The sequence below is a fragment of the Panthera onca genome, chromosome B4, assembly GCF_046562875.1.
Source record: "Panthera onca isolate mPanOnc1 chromosome B4, mPanOnc1 haplotype 2, whole genome shotgun sequence".
Lineage (NCBI taxonomy): Eukaryota > Metazoa > Chordata > Mammalia > Carnivora > Felidae > Panthera > Panthera onca.
The window spans coordinates 120209633-120229709 of NC_138345.1; the positions used below are offsets into that span (position 1 = coordinate 120209633).

General features: G+C 35.0%; 1 protein-coding gene across 2 annotated transcripts in view; it reads right to left on the reverse strand.

Annotated features, from left to right (window-relative positions):
- The window catches only part of BLTP3B (bridge-like lipid transfer protein family member 3B), a 112577-nt gene that overhangs the window by 11690 nt on the left and 80810 nt on the right, over window positions 1-20077 (reverse strand). For both annotated transcript variants that reach the window (XM_078449565.2, XM_078449566.2), the window contains 6 exons: window positions 17710-19208; window positions 17364-17539; window positions 16525-16664; window positions 15716-15866; window positions 11718-11971; window positions 11387-11495 (listed from right to left, as the gene is read on the reverse strand). In XM_078449565.2, coding sequence (XP_078305691.2) covers window positions 11387-11495; window positions 11718-11971; window positions 15716-15866; window positions 16525-16664; window positions 17364-17539; window positions 17710-19208 — 2329 coding nt within the window. The remainder of the gene's footprint in view (window positions 1-11386; window positions 11496-11717; window positions 11972-15715; window positions 15867-16524; window positions 16665-17363; window positions 17540-17709; window positions 19209-20077) is intronic.

Consider the following 20077-nt stretch of genomic DNA (forward strand, 5'->3'; position numbering starts at 1 on the left):
GAGTGTGTATGGAAGAGCTGCTTATCACAGACCTTTAAATATACATTGCCCCTCCCCCATTACGTTCTGATATAATCTATTGGGAGGTAGTCCCTCCATCACAATTGTTTGGGTTGAGAATCAATGCCACAACAGCCATTGCTCCACATGGGAGACTGTCAGGTCTTACCTGTGTTAGGCTGAAAAAAAATGTTTTGAGCCAGAATACTACTATTAACACATGACATGGTATATAAACATACACCACATACATACATACATACATACATACACTTACTCAACAGACATTTCCTTTTTCTCTTATTAGTAGTCTTTTATAAATATTTATCTAATTAACCATATTTCACTGGAGCAAAAAATAAACTGCACTTTTCCACTGTAATTTGCTGAAAAATTATTTGAAGTTTCTCTAATTTAAAGTCTTTACTTGGGGCCCCTGGGTGGCTCAGTCAGTTGAGCGTCCGACTTCTGCTCAGGTCATGATCTCGCAGTCTGTGAGTTCGAGCCCCGCGTCGGACTCTGTGCTGACACCTCAGAGCCTGGAGCCTGCTTCGGATTCTGTGTGTCTCTCTCTCTCGGCCCCTCCCCCACTCATGCTCTGTCTTTGTCTCAGAAATAAACATTAAAAAAAAATTTTTTTTTTAATTTTTTAATGTTTATTTATTTGTGTGTGAGAGAGAGAGAGAGCCAGACAGAGTGTAAGCAGGGTAGGGGCCGAGAGAGAGGGAGACACAGAATCTGAAGCAGGCTCCAGGCTCTGAGCTGTCAGCACAGAGCCCGATGCAGGGCTCGAACTCCCGAACCGTGAGATCATGATCTGAGCGAAGTTAGACACTTAACCCACTGAGCCACCCAGCCGCCCACCCCAAATTAAAGTCTTTACTTAAAAACTGGTAATTTTAAGAATGCTCCAAGAAAGTGTGAAGTACTATGATAAGCAGCAAAAAAGATATAAAAATACTTATTCTTTTATGATGAACTTTTTAAAATCACATCCAGAGCAGCTGCAAGTATACCTTAGAATACACTAAAAGAACGAGAAAGAATAAAGAAAAATGAGGTAAGCTGCCATTATCACAGCAACAAACACCTACAACTAATTTTGAAATAGCTACCAATAAGATTATTTTGAATGCTTCTCCTTGCTAAATAATCGCTTCAAGGGAAGAAAAAAGACCAATGTACCTTGAATTTCTTAAAAAACTGTATGAGAAAGGTCAAATCATTTTCCCAAAGCTTTTGTAAATTCTAAGCAGCACATAAAATTGTTAATAGTGGTTTATAATGTCTGATGTATTAGTTTGAGTCATATTTATAATACATTATCATACTAGCTATATTTGTGGTACACTAAGCCTATTTTACATTATATACTTCACACACTAAAGGTTCTAATGCAATTAATTTCCACATCATAAGAAAAATAACATCAATCATCAAATATTAACAATTTGCTTCATGACACTGCTTTTAGGAACACATTAAAATAAAAATATGAGGCACTCTATATAAAACAAAGCATACTTGTTTAGGCTTAAAATATTCTCTTTCCAGTGCCAATGGAAAACAACTTTAAAATAAATTATCTTGGATTTTGTACGATGCTTAATATCCTGAATAGCACAACATGCTTTTCCATCATCCCAATAAGCTTCCGAAAGGGATATCTAAATTTACATATATGAGAGCTACTGCTTAAATTTAAATACTAAGTTTTGATACTTTGATGCCTTAAATTTGATACTTCTGAGTTTAGATATTTTTAAAAATCTAGCATATGTCTTTTCCTCTAATATGCCCTCACTACCTAAAGTGCTCTGCTGAAAAGACCCAATTAAATATCATTTTAAAGACAAGAAAAAATATATTCTTAAAATGTAGTACATTTAATAAGGATCAGCTTCTAGTTTTCCCAGATGTAAGAAATTAAGTGCATAATATGTGAGACATGCCTTAATGAGAAAATAAAAATAGTTATTACCTTGCTTTCATTAGGGTAGACTAGTAACTAAGACATGATTTTTTTTTTTTTTGAAATTCACACAACTTTAAAGACAAATGCAAACAGAATTTCCATATTGAACCAATCTTCATGCATATACCTTTGCCTGACCAGTGATTTACTTTGGCCTTTAGCTACTGCATTAAAATACAGCTCACAGGGTGCCTGGGTTACTTAGTCCCATGAGCACCGGACCCTTGATTTTGGCTCAGGACAGGATCTCACGATTCCAATGTTGCAAAGGCCTCCCTGAATGGGATTCTCTCACGCCTCTCTCTGCCCCTCCCACTCATGCTCCCTCTCTCTCTCAAAATAAATAAAAATCTACAAAATTAATAAAATACAGTTCACAATTGGTAAAATATATACGTACCTAACTGTAAAATACAGATAAGAAATGTTGGGGAGAACACTCAAGGAGGAGAAATTCCCAAGCACCTTGGTTTTTTTTTTTATGTTTAAATTTTTTATTTTTTTGAGCCAACTCTACACCCAACATGGTGCTTGAACTCACAACCCTGAGATCAGGAGCCATAAAGCCCCTGGATTTTTAAATTAGTTTTTTACTCATTTTAATGTTTAATTCTATTTCTCTAATATGTGTATGCAAGTGGATTTTTTCAGATATTACAAACCTCTAATTTAAAAACAATATTGCTTTTGTCTTCTTTAGCAAAGAATACTTATTTGGTAAGTTAGGTTCTGCATTTAGGGAATGTGAGAAATACCAGGAATCAATCTTGAATGATAGCATTTTAGAGTGGGGAAGCATTAAAAATAATCTAATCTCACTTCATTGCCAATAATTCCCCAAGAATTACTTTAAGGATGTTTTAAAATTTATCAAGCATAAATATTTTATTTTCTGCTATACTTTTGTGTTAATGACAAACCTTATTTCACTGAAATGAGAGAAACAGTCTGCATGAACTGTAAGGTTTGGAATCAGGTGCTATTTCTTTGAGATTCAATAAATATAAGTTTCATGGGTATTTAAATTTTCCTGTTTTTTGAATCCATATATATACATATATATATATATACATATATATATATGTATATATATCTCCACATTACTCAAATTCTCCGTAATTGATTTTTATGCACTCACTTTTAAAAAATATTTTAAAATGTACTCTGAAGCAGGTTTTCTCAGTATGGTTATACTTTTTTTTTTTTTTTACTGTTTATTTATTTTGAGAGAGAGAGAGACAGCAAGAACAGGGAAGAAGGATCCCCAAAACTGCAAGATCATGACCTGAGCCAAAAGCAAGAACCAGATGCTTAACCGACTGAGCCACCCAGGCACCTCAGTATGGTTATAGTATCTTATATGGTACGATTACAAATAGGGTTGCTTTATATTTTTCAGTTATGTTGTTAGATGGATAAAAGTTTATGACTGACTTGTGTTTTGGGAGGTCTTTTATCAATGAAATCTTTCTTTGGGGTCAAAAAATTTAACAGGCACTTCACCAAAGAAGATAAACAGATGGCAAATGGCATATGAAAACATACTCTGCATCATATGTCATCAGGGGAATGCAAATTAAAACAACTTATGACTAAACAGTGATTTAGAATGGTCAAAATCCAGAACAGACAATAAATGCAAGGAAGGATGTGGAGCAGCAGGAACTCACATTCACTGCTGGTGAGAAATGGTACAACCACTTTCTTACAAAATAAACCATATATTTACCGTAAGACCCAGCAATCATGTTCCTTGGTATTTACTCAAAGGAGCTGAAAAATTATGTCCACACAAAAGCCTGCGCATGGATGTTTTGTGATAGTTTTTTATTTATAACTACCAAAAAGTGGAAGAAACCACAATGTCCCTCAGTAGGTGAATGGATAAATAAACTGTGGTACATACAATGTAATATTATTCAGCTCTAAAAAGAAATCAGCTATTAAACCTTGGGGGGGGGGGGGACAAACATAGAGGAATCTTTAATGTATATTACTAAATGAAAAAGACCAATCTAGTAAGACTACATACTATATGATTCCAACTACATGACATTCTGGAAAAGGTAAAACTATGGAGACAGTAATAAGATTGGGGCTGCAGTGGGGAGGGAGGATAAACAGAGTACAGAGGATTTTTAGGGCAGCAAGACTGCTCTGTAAGTTATTACTAAACTGATGGATATATGTCATTATATGTTTGCCCAAATTTACAGAATGTATGACACCAAGAATAACTCTAATGTAAACTATGGGCTTTGAGTGATAATGATGTGTCAATGTAGGCTCGTCAACTGTAACAAAAGTATCACTCAGGTGGAAGATGTTTATGACAGGAGAGGCTATGAGGTTACGCACCTGTGGTAGCAGTGGGTATATGGGAAATTTCTGTGCCTCTGCTCAATTTTGCTGTAAACCTAAAAATGCTCTAAAACTCTTTTAAAAAACTGTCCCATTTCCCACTGTTAGTTTTAAATTTAATGTTATCTCTCATTTCCTTTTTGTTAGCTTTTGTCTGGTATATATTTTTGTTCGATCACATATTTTCAGTGTTTCTGTGTCATTTTATTTTGAAGGAATATTTTTGAAATTTGAAGGAATATGTCCTGCCACACATACCTTGATTTTTCCCCTAACACTATCTTAGTGCCTCTGCCTTTTAACAAGGGAATTTAAACCATTCATATTTACCACAATGACTTAACTGTTATATTCTAATTTAATGTTTTCTATTTATCATGCTTCCTTTTTATTCCATTTTTAATTTTTTACCTTTTGTTAGATTAATTGGATATTGTCATCCAAGTTTCTCCTCAGTCCTAATGGTTTAAAGATTATTATCGTTAGTAATCTAAGGTTATATATACAATATTAGCACATAGTATTTAAACACACATTGTTCTATCAAAGTCTAGTGTAACTGCCCTCTTAAAAGGACAAAAACAAAAACAAGACAAAAACTTGAGCACAATTTTATTAACCTATTTCCCTTCCTTTTCCCCCCAGTGCAACCTCTCATACAAACGTCATATAGAATTTTAGTTACACATTAAAAACAATTTTCCTTATAGAAATGAACAAAAATTTAGGTTTAACACCAAGTTTTACTACTTTCTTATTACTGTTCCTTACTAATTTTTCATTTTAATTAATTCTTTCTATTAAAAAAAACTTCTTATTTTTGCCTTTACTTTTTAAAATTTTTATATTTAAATATTTATTTAAGTAATCTCTACATCCAACATGGGGTTTGAACTTACAACCCGAGATCAAGGGTTACATGCTCCTCCAACTGAGTCAGCCAGGCACCCCCTTATTTTTGCCTTTAAAATAAAAGTTAAGGTTTGGGGCACCTAGGTGGCTCAGTAGGTTGAGTGTCTGACCTCGGCTCAGGTCATGATTTCGCAATTCGTGAGTTCAAGCCCCGCGCTGGGCTGTCCTGACAGGTCAGGGCCTAGAGCCTGCTTCCAATTCTGTGTCTCCCTCTCTTTCTGCCCCTCGCCTGCCCATTCTCATTCTCTCTCTCTCTCTCCCCCTCCACTCTCAAAAATAAATAAACAGTAAAAAAATTAAAATAAAAGTTAAGGTTCAAATTACTGTCCCACAGAATTTTGAAGATATTACTTAACTATCTTTTAGCATCCAATGTTGCCAATGGAGAGTATGACGCAAATAAACCTGATTTTCATCCTTTTGCTTTTCTCTCTAAAAGAGTTTAAGACTTTTCTCTTTGTCTTCAGTATTATGAAATGTCACCAATATGTCTAGGTAAGATTTGTCTTTCACTCACTTTGCTCGGCATTTAGTTGGCTCTATCAACTTGAAGGCTTGTTTCTTCCTTCAAATTTGAGACATTTCATTATTTTTTAAATTATGTTTCCTAATTCCTTTTTTCCTGTTCTGTCTTTCTGGAACTCTCTTTAGATACATGCTCTCCTTCATGTATGTGTGGCCACCTGAACACCACAGGTCAAAAGAAATGTGTTTCTCCTACCCGATGCCCTCCCACCCTATGAATATACCTCAACATCTTTAAATATTTCTTTCCCCTAGACTTCTTTCCCTATTCCCATGGCCCAGATACCCCCTGCACAATGAACTGTGCTTTGCTAGAGCTACAGCTCCTTGCAGCTCCTTTGCCGCTCTATTCTTCTTTCACTCTTTCCCTATTGTGTGTCTTTCTTAATGGTTATCTCAATGATTTTACCATACTTTTTAAACTTGCTTTTCCTCCCCTCTCCCTTTTTTAGAATACCCTTTGTTCAGTCTTTGCTATCTGTGCTATACAAAATAGCAGCCATTTAGCAACACATGGCTATTCAAATTTAAATTGATTAAATATTAAATAAAATTAAAATTCACTTCCTTAATTGCACTAGCCACATTTCAAGTGCTCAATAGCCACTTCATTATAGATTATAGAACATTTCCATAAGCAGGAAGTTATACTGCACGTTGTTATAGACATATTCAACTTTAGCTGTGTCCAGTGTTTTTAAGCTGTCTTTATTCACCCAGATATCACAAAAGTAGGTTTTTTGAATATCTACTAGGCAAGACAGTATTTTAGGAGATAGGGATAGCAATGTATCAAATGAATTCCTGCACTCATGTAACTTACATGCCACTCAACAAATAAGAAAGAATATAGTATATCAAAAGGTTCTAAATGTTCACTGAGACCAGTAAGTAGGGCTAGGGAGAAAAGGAGTGACAGGAATGGGAAAAGGATGGATGGACAGAAATCTCTAAAAGGGGGGATTTGACCAGAGACCTGCAAAAAGTAATGAACTGAGGCATGGGGATATCTGAGGTAAGAGAATTCCAGGCAAAAGTACTGCCAAGTACAAACGCCCTGAGACAGGAGTCAGACTAACAGGAATGAATGGTGCAGAGGGGGAGAACAGCAGGGGATAACAATGGAGAAAAGCAAAGAACAAGATCATGTTGGATTTCGAAAGCCACTGGAAGGACCTCAGTAATTTTAATTGGATTGCAAAAGGAAGCCAGTGGAGGGTCTTTAGTTGAGAAGTTATTTGATACAAATTAAATTTTAACAATGGTACTCTGGTTGGTGGGTTGGTAATAGTGCAGGCAAACAAAGGCAGAAGAAGAAATACAACTTAGGAATTAACCAGAATAATTCAAGCAGATTTGGAAGTGCTAGTGTTATAGATGGTAGGAAAAGGTCCAGTTCTGGTTGTCTCTTAAAGCTGGTGGTTTTAGGGAGGCTATTGTTTTTATTTCAAAGATAAGACTTTTAATTTTCAAAGATTTTTAACCGATTATTTTCCATAAGAGCTTGTTCTTATTCTAGGAGTTCAAAATCCTATCACGTGTTTATAAAAGTCTCTACTTTTCTTTGGCATTAACTGTATTATTCATTTATTTCTTGCCTCTTAATTGGTTTTTGAAATAGGCATTTTGTCATTTATTTCACCCATCCAACATCAGAATTCCTTTCTTAATGTGAAGAATTTCATTGGGGGAGTAAAATTTGCTTCCTTCAATAAATGTTGGAAAAGACTACTGAAACTTCCTGATTCCTTTCCATGAGTGTGACACAGATGTTGCCTCAAATTGTACTCACCTTAGATTTCCCTCAGATACTAAAGAAGGGAAGGGAGAGAACTTTCTCTTTCTGGGGGCAACAGCAGTGACAGTAGGGGCAAGGTCAAGTACCTAAGAATAAAAGTTCAAACAGGGCTGACTGCAGCAGTTGCCGTAAGGCTGAATACACAGACCAATAATGACAGTAGTGCAAAATGAAAAATCAAGTGTCCAATGTCAGGCAGCAGTGTGTCCCATCACACTAGATTACAGTGTAGTGTGGTTTGGGGGTATGGATCTGACAGGTAAATCTTGAGCCTGGTTCCCCAGATCTCCCATGATTCTAAAACATATATATTTAAGAGCTTTGTTAAATGATTCACGTGTCCCATTTACCCATTTAAAGTGTGTGGTCCAGGGGAGCCTGGGTGGCTGAGTTGGTTAAGCATCTGACTTCAGCTCAGGTCATGATCTCGTGGTTCATGGGTTCGAGCCCCATGTTGGGCTCTGTGCTGATAGATCGGAGCCTGGAGCCTGCTTTGGATTCTGTGTCTCCCTCTCTCTCTGCCCCTCCCCTCTTGCACTCTGTCTCTCTCTCTCTCTCTCAAAGATAAACATTACAAAATTTAAAAAAAAATTAATAAAGTACGTGGTCCATAGGTTTTTAGTACACTCTCCAATGGTACAACCATCACCACAATCACTTTTAGAACATTTTCATCACCCTGAAATTCCACTGTACCTATTAGCAGTCTCTCCCCATTTCCTTCTAATCCTGCCTCCAGCCCTAGGTACCCACTAATTTACTTTGTCTTTACAGATCTGCCTTTCCTGGAAATTTCATGTAAATGAAATCATACAGTATGTGGTCTTTCATAACTGGCCTGTTTCATTTAGCATAACGTTTTCAAAGCTTCCCTGCTGTAACATATATTAGTGCTTCATTCTTTTTATTGCTGAATAATAATCCATTGTATGAATATATCATAGTTTCCTTGTCCACTCATACCATGATGACATTTGGGTTGTTTCCACTTCTGGGCTATTATGAATATTGTTCTTGTCAACATCAACATTTGTGTACAAGTTTTTGAGCGGACCTCTGTTTTTACTTCTCTTGAGTGGAACTTCTGGGTCATAAGTAATTCTGTTTAACTTTCAGAGTCACTGCCAAATTGTTTCTCAAGCACCCACACCATTTTACAAGCCCAGCTATGTAGGAGGGTTCCAATTTCTGCACATCCTCCCACCATTTGTTATCATCTGTCTTTTTGATTAGTCACCTTAGTAAGTCTGAAGTGTTATCTCATTGTGGTTTTGATTTACATTTCCATAATGGCTAATGACGTCAAGCATATTTTCATGTGCTCATTGGCCATTTTTATATCTTCATCGGAGAAGTATCTGTTCAAATCTTTGCCTATTTTTAAATTGGGTTATGTATCTTTTTTAGTTTTGAGTTCTTTATATAGCCTGGATACGAGCCCCTTACCAAATAAATGACCTATGAATATTTCTTCCATCCTGTGGGCTGTCTTTTTACTTTGCTGACAGTATCATTTGAGGCATAAAAGTTTTAAATTTTCATGAAGGCCAATTCATCTACATTTTTCTTTTGTCATTTATACTTTTGGTGTGGTATCTGAGAAGGCTTCTTAACCCAGGGTCATTAAGATTCATTCCTATATTTTCTTTTAAAGAGTTTTAACATAGTTTTACCTCTTACTTTAAACTCTGATCCATGAAGAGTACATTTTTGTGGATGATACAGGGAAGAGGTCTAGGCTCCTTCTTGTGGTATGTTTCAGCACCATTTGTAGAAAAGGCTAGTCTTTCCCACATTGAATGGTCTTGGCACCATTGTCAAAACTTAGTTCATCATAAATGTAAGAGTTTATTTCTGGTCTCTTAATTCTATTCCATTCCAATAATCTTTGTTAAACTCCTTCTCTACTCAATTAGCTACAGAATATTTCTTGTTTACAATCATGACTATTGCCTATTTACAATCAATCAAATGTTTGAGAATTCTTGGGTGTTTGCTTATCCCATTTTCTTGACTATGGATGTTGTTTCTATGTGCCATAGCTGACATCCAGTGATGGGGTGGAGGGAAGGGAGAGATACCAAGGTCATCAACTGGGTATAAAATCATTCCCTTCCTGGGGCCTGGCAGCTGTAGAATTTACCCTCCATGTTTTAGTCTATATGCAAACCCCACTGAAGTGTGCTATTTGGCAGAAGCGCAGGAAATGGTCTCAAAAAGAAGTGTCTAGATTGTTCACCTATTGCCTCAGGGATCTATTCTAATTTCAGCATTCTGTTGGGATGCTTTTTGAGGAGAAAAGTCTCCTATACTCTCTTGGCACCATTTGAGTGATGAGTTTAGAAAAAGGAACTCTGTGTGAGATTCAGTCTCTCCTTTCTTTGGTCTAAGCATTGCCCACAAAAAGGATGCATTCTATTCTGCTTTATCTACAAGACAGACCTGCCTGTTTTGGGATCTAAAGTATTTGGGGGGAAAGAGACATAAAGCAAACTTATCTTCTTACACCTAAGCTATTTGCTCCATGTGAGCTATTTCAGAAAAGAAACTGACTTGTTTTTCTTTATTGACCTGATGCTCTGGTTCCCAAATTCCAGAAGGGTAGACTTGTTAGTTAAGAGTTGCCCATGAACTGATCCTACCTTAGCAACAGTCCTCTTTTAGATGGGATTACGGCTCCAGATTTTTCTGGTTTTGCCTCTTTGGCAAAGTACTCTGATTTTGTGCACTTACAAGGATTTTTTTTTTTTTTAATTTTTAACAGTTATTTATTTTTGAAAGACAGAGACAGAGTGTGAGTGAGGGAGGGGCAGATAGAGAGGGAGACACAGACTCTAAAGCAGGTTCCAGGCCCTGAGCTGTCAGCACAGAGCCTGACATGGGGCTTGAACTCACGAACCATAAGATCATGACCTGAGCCAAAGTCAGATGCTTACCCAACTGAGCCACCCACGTGTCCCAAGGATTTCTGATCCTCTGATGGCACTTACTTTTCTTACTGTATGACTTTATTCTTCTTTTAACATATGTCATTTCATGAGGTCTGATAGATGAAATAGATGCATATAACAGCTCCTCATATTTCACTCTCAAGAAAGTACTAATAAAGTGAGACCGGAATACCTAAGTCAACCAAGCCAAGCTCTTTCCTCTACTCTACATCACCTTGTAAGATATAGCCCTTACACTAGAGACCTTAACAATCTTGTTACAATGGAGACACTAATTCTTACATCGAGATAAAAGTAAAACTAAATACATAGCAATATATTATAACTAATTAATGTATAGAGAATAAGTAAGTACCCAAGAATTATAAGAAGTTACACCAGGTTATAAAGAACAATTGATTGAAAAGGAGGAGCTTGAGACAACCTTGAAAGGAAACATACAATTCTAATGAGAAATAAGAAGGCAAATAAGAACATGGAGATGGAAAAGTGCACAAAAAATTCTGTTATAGGAAGTACACCAAGTTGGTTGAGTTATATATAAAAGAATAGTGGGAGATAAAGCTAAGAAAGAGATCAAGAAGCCCAAGTAAGCTTAAGAGCCAGGTAAGACCATAAAAGCCTATGTCACTTTCATTCAAAATACATTTGTAGAACAGGTATTAAAGCCACTGTAGATGAGTTATTTTTGAGGTAAAAGGTCCATACATAGATGATATTCTATTCTAAGGTAGTGAAATTGTCCCCCAATCATCTACTACCACATATTATATATCTATAAACAGGAAGTACAAGTAAACAAATCAGCATATCAATAACTTTCAATCTCAGTAGGTGCTCAATTACAATGTTTTTCATATATACCTCTGATATGAAAAGAACCATCATCATTTCTCTCTACCACAAGATGGTCAATATGAACAGTTACAGGAGCTGGCTCAAGGGATATTGTACTACTACGAGGACTGTCGTCCTGTAAAAAAGAGAAGCGGTATCAGCATGTTGTTATTAAAGTAAATGATTTCTAATTTCTATGACTCTTTTCATTATTCCCCCACAAAGACCAAAAACGCATATCAATAAATGCTAATAAGCACATATTATAGAGAAGACACATTCTTAAGCATGAATTAAAGTCCCAGTCGGCAAAGTGAACATTCACAACACGAAAATATATAAATAGTTATTAACATACTTTTAAATTTATTTTTGTGTTAGAAACTTGTATCTTCATTGGCATCACGGTTGCAACAGTTTCATCTTCCAAAAAATGTTGAATATTAGTAAGCGAAGATGTAAAAAACTCTGTGCTAAAGTTTTCTATATGGCATTGCAAAAATCCATTTTTTTCTGCAAGCAAAGAGTGTATTACAGCACCAGGCCCACTCTCAAATCTCAGAGTAATCTCAGGAGAGGATTTGGAATGAATTACAGATTTATGATCCGAACCTATGGAAAAAGAACACATAAAAATCATAAGTTGTAGCACTATTCAAAAACTCTCAATTATTTGTCATCAGACATTATTGTCACTTTGTATAATGTTAAAGCAATAATATCTTAAAGTTTTAATATTTATCTTTCATTTACATGATATTTACAGTACATATACAATATACCATACACAGCCCTTCAATTTTTATAGACCTTCCATGGCACTTCTGTTGACCTATCTATATTTTCTAATGTTTTGGTGCCATGAAAACATATACCATGATATAAATCTGATATGATGCATACCTAAGATACTTAGAATGTCTGAGTGTGTACCTATCTATTGATTTATAATGTAACAGACAAATGTGATAAACAGTCATGACACTTAAAGCGACACTTAAGCCATTTCTTAAGAAGTAACAAAAACCTGAAGTTCTGTACCTTCCTCATTAAAATTGGGTCCTTATATAATTAGAAAAGTAAGTAGACAAGACCTCAATAAAATGTCTCTATTAGAAAACAATTTTAAAACTGAAATTAAAGCAAGGGAGATATATATTACATTTATGTTTATACTGATTTATACATATATATAAATATAGTACACATGTATTTATGCCTTGGCCTTTTTCCAAAAAAGATTTTGAGTTGGCTGAGATAAATACTAAATTCAAAAACAAATTTTATCATTTCAATAAAGACTCACAGAAAATCTGATTTTAAAAAACAAAAGTTTTCAGTATGACCACTTAAGTGAACCTACCCTCACAGTAACTATTTTGTTTATATTACATTACCTAGCTCCAAAAAGAGGCAAAATGTTCATGGTATAATCATATGAAAAATAAGTAAGCAATGGAAAAGGACAGAAGAAAAAAGGTAAGGATGGGCAGTAAGATTAATGACTCCAAACACATTATTTACTTTTTCTGTGTCACAGGTGAACCAAAAATGAACTTCCTAGCAGCAAAGAGAAAAATGTGATCAGTTTCACAATTTACAGAACCGATGAATTAAAAAAAAAAAAAAAAAACTAACTGTTCTGGAAAAGTCAGACTATTGAAATATCGAAGTCACCAGTCTCATGGGTCCTTGTAGAAAGACCTACTAATTAAATTCATGATGGAGTGTTTATTTTCCCTCAGCATGGATGTGAATCCTTTAGTCTTATAAAGGCCAAATTTATACATATTTGTGAGGGGGAGGGGATGTAAGAAAATAAACATACCCATATTTATACATCAAGGATAGATCTCCATACACAATTCAAAGTGGAGAGTTGTTTTTGTAACTTTATTTCAGGTACAGGATAATGTTTAATCAATGTTAGTACTACAAATCAACATTCAAAATAAATAAGTAATATACAGGAAGAGTTCAAATAAAATTCTAAAGCATTCTTTAAATAATTAAGAAGATTTTCTTATTAAATAAAAGGCAAAAGCCACAAATTGATAATGGTTAGTGTTCTTTCCTATATCAAGAAAAATAAGAGTTTATTAACTCGTCTATTTAATAATAAGGACAATTAGAAACAACTTTGTAAATGTGACTTTGTTTTGCCTTTCATCTGTTTATCCACGTATCTACACACACACACACACACACACACACACACACACACACACACACACACAGAATGAGAGAGAGATTACCTACTCAGTCTAAGGAGCTGAGAGCCAGAAATAATTTCAAACAAAAAGAATATTTATTTGGAGCAGAGATAAAACAAAACAAAATCTTCACTAGTCAAAACTCACTCCTCTCTTCTACCTCTTATGCCATGAAATTATTATATTAAGGTCTTCCTACTAAAGGACTCCAAAATCCACACATTATAGAAAAACAAAAACAAAATCAAAAACAACTTTGCAATTTCTAAGTGACAGCAGATACAAACTGTAGGTCAATCTTTTTTCGCATGGTTTATTAATGTTTTAAATGTTCAAGCTAAACTAGTTTTTTCTCCTTTTCCTTTTATTTCATTTCCCCTTGCTCCTTCCTTTTCCTTTGCTTTCTTCCTTCTTGTTTTTTAGAAAAAAAATTTTTTTAATGTTTATATGTTTTTGAGACAGAGAGAGAGCATGAACAGGGGAGGGTCAGAGAGAGAGGGAGACACAGAATCCGAAGCAGGCTGCAGGCTCCAAGCTGTCAGCACAGAGCCCGACATGGGGCTCGAACTCACAAACCGTGAGATCATGACCTGAGCTGAAGTCAGAAGCTCAACCAACTAAGCCACCCAGACGCCCTGCTTCCTTCTTGTTTTTTATCTTTAAACAACTGAGGCAGTTGAGAAAAATAAGATACTAGCACTGACTATATGATCCATACATACAGGACATTTCAAAATGATTTCAGTAAGGAACAACATGAAACAAATTAATAGGACATGGTACTAACTGACACATAAAAATAAGTAAAAACAATTGAGCAACTGGAAATAATTTTAAGAGTGTACAATTTGAAAACTGTTTTGGATTTGGGAATAGAACAGGGTCTATGTTTTGAAATTTTGGTTTTTTGCCCACTATGAAACCTTTCCAATTGTATATTTAGCTTCCACTATTTTGCATGCTTTTGGGATTGATACTTGCCAACAAGAAATTCTTGAAATTTCTTAACAGATACATTGTAAACTGCAAGGCCTATACATAGAAAAACGCCTGGAGACAATTTTTTTTCTATGATGCTGATTTAAAGACAAATGGCACATTTACCTGCAATTCCCAGGATGTGAGGTGATAGTATACTTATTTGATACCATGCAGGACTATGTATTTCAACATGTTATGTATCAGATACAGCATTCTATATATATAGCAAAGAAAAATATTTACAGCTCAGTGGCTTTTTAAAAGAATTAAAAATTTGAACAATGTCATTTTATTTTATTTAAATTTTTTTTAACGGTTTTTTATTTATTTTTGAGACAGAGAGAGACAGAGCATGAACGGGGGAGGGCCAGAGAGAGAGAGACACACACAGAATCCGAAGCAGGCTCCAGGCTCTGAGCTGTCAGCACAGAGCCCGACGCGGGGCTCGAACTCACAGACCGCGAGATCATGACCTGAGCCGAAGTCGGATGCTTAACCGACTGAGCCACCCAGGCGCCCCTGAACAATGTGATTTTAAATGCTTAATAGAACTATTCTAATAAGTTAATTTCTTCAAATGACTGAAAACCATGAGTGGTAACTCCATATAAACTTTGAAAAAGGGATAGTTTTATGTGGTTTCCTCTTTATACACTGCATGTTTTGTTGTTCCTATCCCCCTACGTTCAGATGAATGTGTTGATGTTAGAATGAAGGACCGTAAGAACATGACATACAATTTTGCCAAACACCAGGTATCATGTCAGACTCAGGAAATGTTTGCTTACAAGCAAGATAATGGAATGTAAAAATTGACATTTATTCTAGCATAGAGCTAAGTTTGACATTCTAGGATTACTTTATTATTCTTTTCATACAGAAAAGACCTCTGTTTTCTTAAACCTATTATCTCAAAGAATGAGAAGACTAAAAACGATGGCACTTAACAAAAGAAACAAAAAGAAATTAGAGAATACATCCTCAACACATTACATCTCAACAATCAAAATACTTTATGAAAATAAGGTAAGCTAAGAAAACAAATCTCTCACATTATTATAAATAAATGTAATTTTCCTTGAATTCATTTATACCAAAGACAGAACTGCTGAGGAGTTATATGTAAAAAACACAACAAATTTAAATCATATTAAAGTCTTACCTATTGGACGATTACAGAGGTAATGTCGAAGACTGATATTGCCTAACTGATCTGGTGTCACTTGGTCCACTTGAAGACAGATTTCCATATCTTCCCCTCGGATGTCAATTTCCCCATTAACACCAGTAATTTTAAACACCACAACTGACATCTAATAATGATTGCATAAATAATATTAGCATACCAAGTAATTCAAAACAAAATTTAAGAAATGACACAGGAAACTACTAAAATCTCTAAAAATACAATAGCGACCTAATAAAACCAATAATATACTTGTGATCAACAAAACCTGGTTATTACATTACAGTAACAAACTTCAGCTTCCTTTCTTCCTATTCAGTCAAGAGATGAATTTTTTTAGGTCACACAGATAACATTTCTGTGTGAAATTATTTTCACTGAAAGCTGACCATATTTTCTAAGTCATCTGTAAGAATATTTCACTGGGTGGAAAGGACTTGTAACAAACCAGAAACATATTTCTTTTGTAGAAAGTTCCTCAGAAGGACTGACTACCATCAACCATCAAACTTGTTTTCAAAGTGTATTTAAATGCAACTACATAAAGGTCAAAAGGTAAAACCTCCCCTCCACAGTACGAAAAAAAACAGATTTAGAAAAATGAAATTCAGAGAAAAACAATTCAGTAAGAGGGAAGGGAGAAGTGTCAAGAGTAGAACGAGCAAAGTGAGTCACTCACTACTATGGCAATTTACTTTACATAATTATGTCATAAAATCTGTACATATTTATCTGAAATAAAAGTGGTGGCATTTCTCTTCATAGAATCTCTGTGAAATGATTACCAGGTCTTGATTTTCTTGAGCACCCTCTGAATTTGTACTGATGGCATCTGGAGAGGTTTCACCAAAATTCTGTAGATTTGCACTGGCATTTGCACTCTCCGTTAGGCTCTGGTAATTCGTAGTTGAGTTCTTTTTAATACCTGAAATAATAAAAAAGTTAACTAACAAATTAAAATCAGTCTTATACAAACGATCCAACAATGTTAAATTTATCTAACCAAAAAGGGCTATCCTTCAAATCTTTCTCAAGCAAAGGCTTGTTTAAAAGACTATAAGCAAAGAAAAATTAAATTGTAGTTAGTTTAGCAAATAATAAGAAATAACGTCCACAATAAAATGTTAGAGATACTAAAGCCCTAAATGTAGTATGAAAAGAACTCAAAAACACTGAGCACAGCCTTCACATTGCTGGTGTGGTGCTGGCGTAGCAGGTTCCTGGTCAGCCAGTTATGCCTCCCTCTCTGCCGTCCTACTTTGAATAACCCCAGTCCAACCACTTCATTTCCCCTTTCAGTACCACTTCTAATTATCTCCTACCTGAAGTTAATGTCACTACAATCAATGTGATCACCCTCTGTTCTTACCTACCTGCCTTAATTTTTCAGTGTGCTGTATTTCATTATTTCTCAAACTCTGTGGAAAAAGACAATCTTAAAAAAATTTTGTGCCCATCATAGATCAGTATCTTTTAAAAATACCATAAAAGTGGATTATTAGAAACAGTGGATTAGAAAAGCCCAAGTCATACAAAACACAGTTTAAGTTATTATACAGTTAACCCTTGAACGCTCCTAAGATTTGATTATTTAATATGAATTATTAAACTTGTATTGCTTTACCTTTTTCCAAAAATATATGAGTATCACTTCCATCACTTTCTAACAACTGTTCTTCCAATATCATACTGTCAAGTGAAATGGTGTCCAATGAGGTCTGTGAGGGGCTTCTTTTCATGTTCTTATAAGAAACACAGAGTGGAGCCAGGTTGGGTGGAATCCGTTCCTTAGGCTTTCCACTGTTGACAAAATTATTAGAAACACATCACATAAAACCTATTCTTCTATGTGTTAACTCTGATGTCATATTTTGTCAGGAGGTTTTCTGTCCAAAAACAAAATATGCCCCCCACCACATACATACGCCCAGAAAACCAAAAACCCCCAAATTCCAATAGTATGTTGTTACCTGAAAGATGACTGTGATTTAAGTGTTCTAACCGTGGGTGCTTCTTCTTGATTGATTTCTAGGTTCTCAGAGAGTGAAACTGTTTCTGGAAGCAAATCTTCAGCTTTAAAGACTGACTCTATGGTTTCATGTCCTCTAGTAGTTAAATTATTTGAAAGTATGTTTTGATTACCATCATTATCAAAGGACAGCAAACTTGAATCTTCTCTGTAGTTTAAGACACTATTTGAATTTGTATACAAAGAATCCTTTTTGTCACTTGTTTCTGATCCAATTTCTCCTGATCCACTTTTGCACACAATTCCACTACTTTCATCTTCACTTATTTTCCCTAAATTTTTATCTGATAAATAATCAAGAAAAGAAATACCTTTTTGCAGATTTGTATCACTAGCTGATTTAAAAAGCAAAGGATCCTTCGAAGGGACATGGCTAAGGTCAACACTCATAGATCTGCTGTCTGACATGTGATTAACAGTTACACTTCTGATTTGATTTATACCACTACTAACTTGCCTCCTTTTTGAAGACAAACATTCTCCATTTTCTGTAGGCAAATAATCAGGAACCACTGGGCTCACACTTTCAGTGACAGGAGACTTAAGAGTATTTCCTTGATCCACTGGATGTAGCAAAAGAGCCACTTCTGCACTTTTAAGTAAAATTCCAATGCAAATGGATGTCTGACTAGGAGGAGCGCCAGTCACAGCTTCTACATCTTTTCTTAAGTTCTCCAAAAGCAAAATGAGTGACTCGTGGAGGAAAAGCAAGAGCAGATACTGGTAGTGATTGATCTGCATACTGACATGTTTATGAATGTGAACCAGGACATGAACATCTGCATCTGATGATGAAGAGGAAAATCTTAAAAATGTATCTGAAGATTTTGGACTACCATTTGTCAAGGGCTCAGATTCTGTACTATAATACTCTTTCAAGAGCTTCTTCCGCTTCAATCGTCCAGTCAGATCACTAGATTCACTTTGTGATGTATTTAGAGATACCTGATTACAAGTCTGCAGCTCTTTTTGTGACAGGGCATACCTTGTTGGTTGGCAAATCCAGATGGAAAGAGGGAAAGAGTCTATAAAATTTATTGGCCGCCCTTTTCCACTTTTCATCCCTTCATAATCTATCCAAAATTGAGAAAAGTACACAGCCCAAACATCTGTGGCAGCAGAAGTTTTGAGAGTGTGTTTATTCAACTTGGGAATAATATTTCCTTTATAAACTTCATGCATTTTAGTATCTTGTTCATGAGCATGTCTCTGGAAGATTGGATGCAACAGATTAAAATTGTCACCAGATTTGGGAAAGCTGGTATATGCTTTACTGAAAAAATCACAATCTTTAAAGTCTTGAAACAAAGCTTCTAGATCAGAATGTCGACAGTTTGGACAGTGCCTTGTATTTGTGGCAATCATTTCAGAACTCTGAATAGAAACTGCACGTGGTTGATCTTGATGACATTCAGATTTCATTTCAGAAGGAATGACAAACTATAAGAGAAAAAACATTAATCTAGTCTAACTTACAAATCCATACATCTTGAAGATAAAATAATCAAGAATATAACTTAGCTCAGGAATTCTTTTTGGTATATCCCACCAAAACACTACTTTCTTATCCAAACATAATATACAAACTCTCTCCCCACAAATCTTTTTATTAAACCAAGTAAAAAGGACTTAACTAACCACTAAGAAAAGAACAACTTTAAACAAAATTAAAACTAAAGCAATATTACTAAAAGCTTACTATGCCTTGAGAATTAAGTGTTAAGTTTGGAAAAAAGAACTTTTTGTTAAGATATTTAAAATTTTTTTTTTTAACGTTTATTTTTGAGACAGAGAGAGACAGAGCATGAATGGGGGAGGGAGACACAGAATCTGAAACAAAGATATTTTAAATCCAAGAGATGTGGGGGATGACTGGATGGAATGACTGGATAGATGCCATTAGAATCACTTTTCTCAGATAAAACTATTAAGAAAATCAACTTAAGCATATAGGTCAAACTATTTACTAATTTTTCAGAAATAATTACTCTCAGTCCTTAAAATATGTTTTTTTTAGTCCTTAAAATACTGGTTTTAAAACTGTGCATATTGAGAAAATATAGAGATTATACAACTGTCTTAAAGTATAATCGTGATTTTATAAAATTCATCTTTTTATAATTGAACATAGTAAGATTTTTAAGAAAATCTTTAAAACATTTCTGCAATGAAATTTTAACATTTATGAATAACCCCATTTTACACAGAAGAAATTAAAGGTATAGAAATTTAGAGTATCACCAATAGATCCAGAAACTGAAATTTTTCATCCAAGTCTTACTCTATTTACTACACTATAGTAGCTGTTG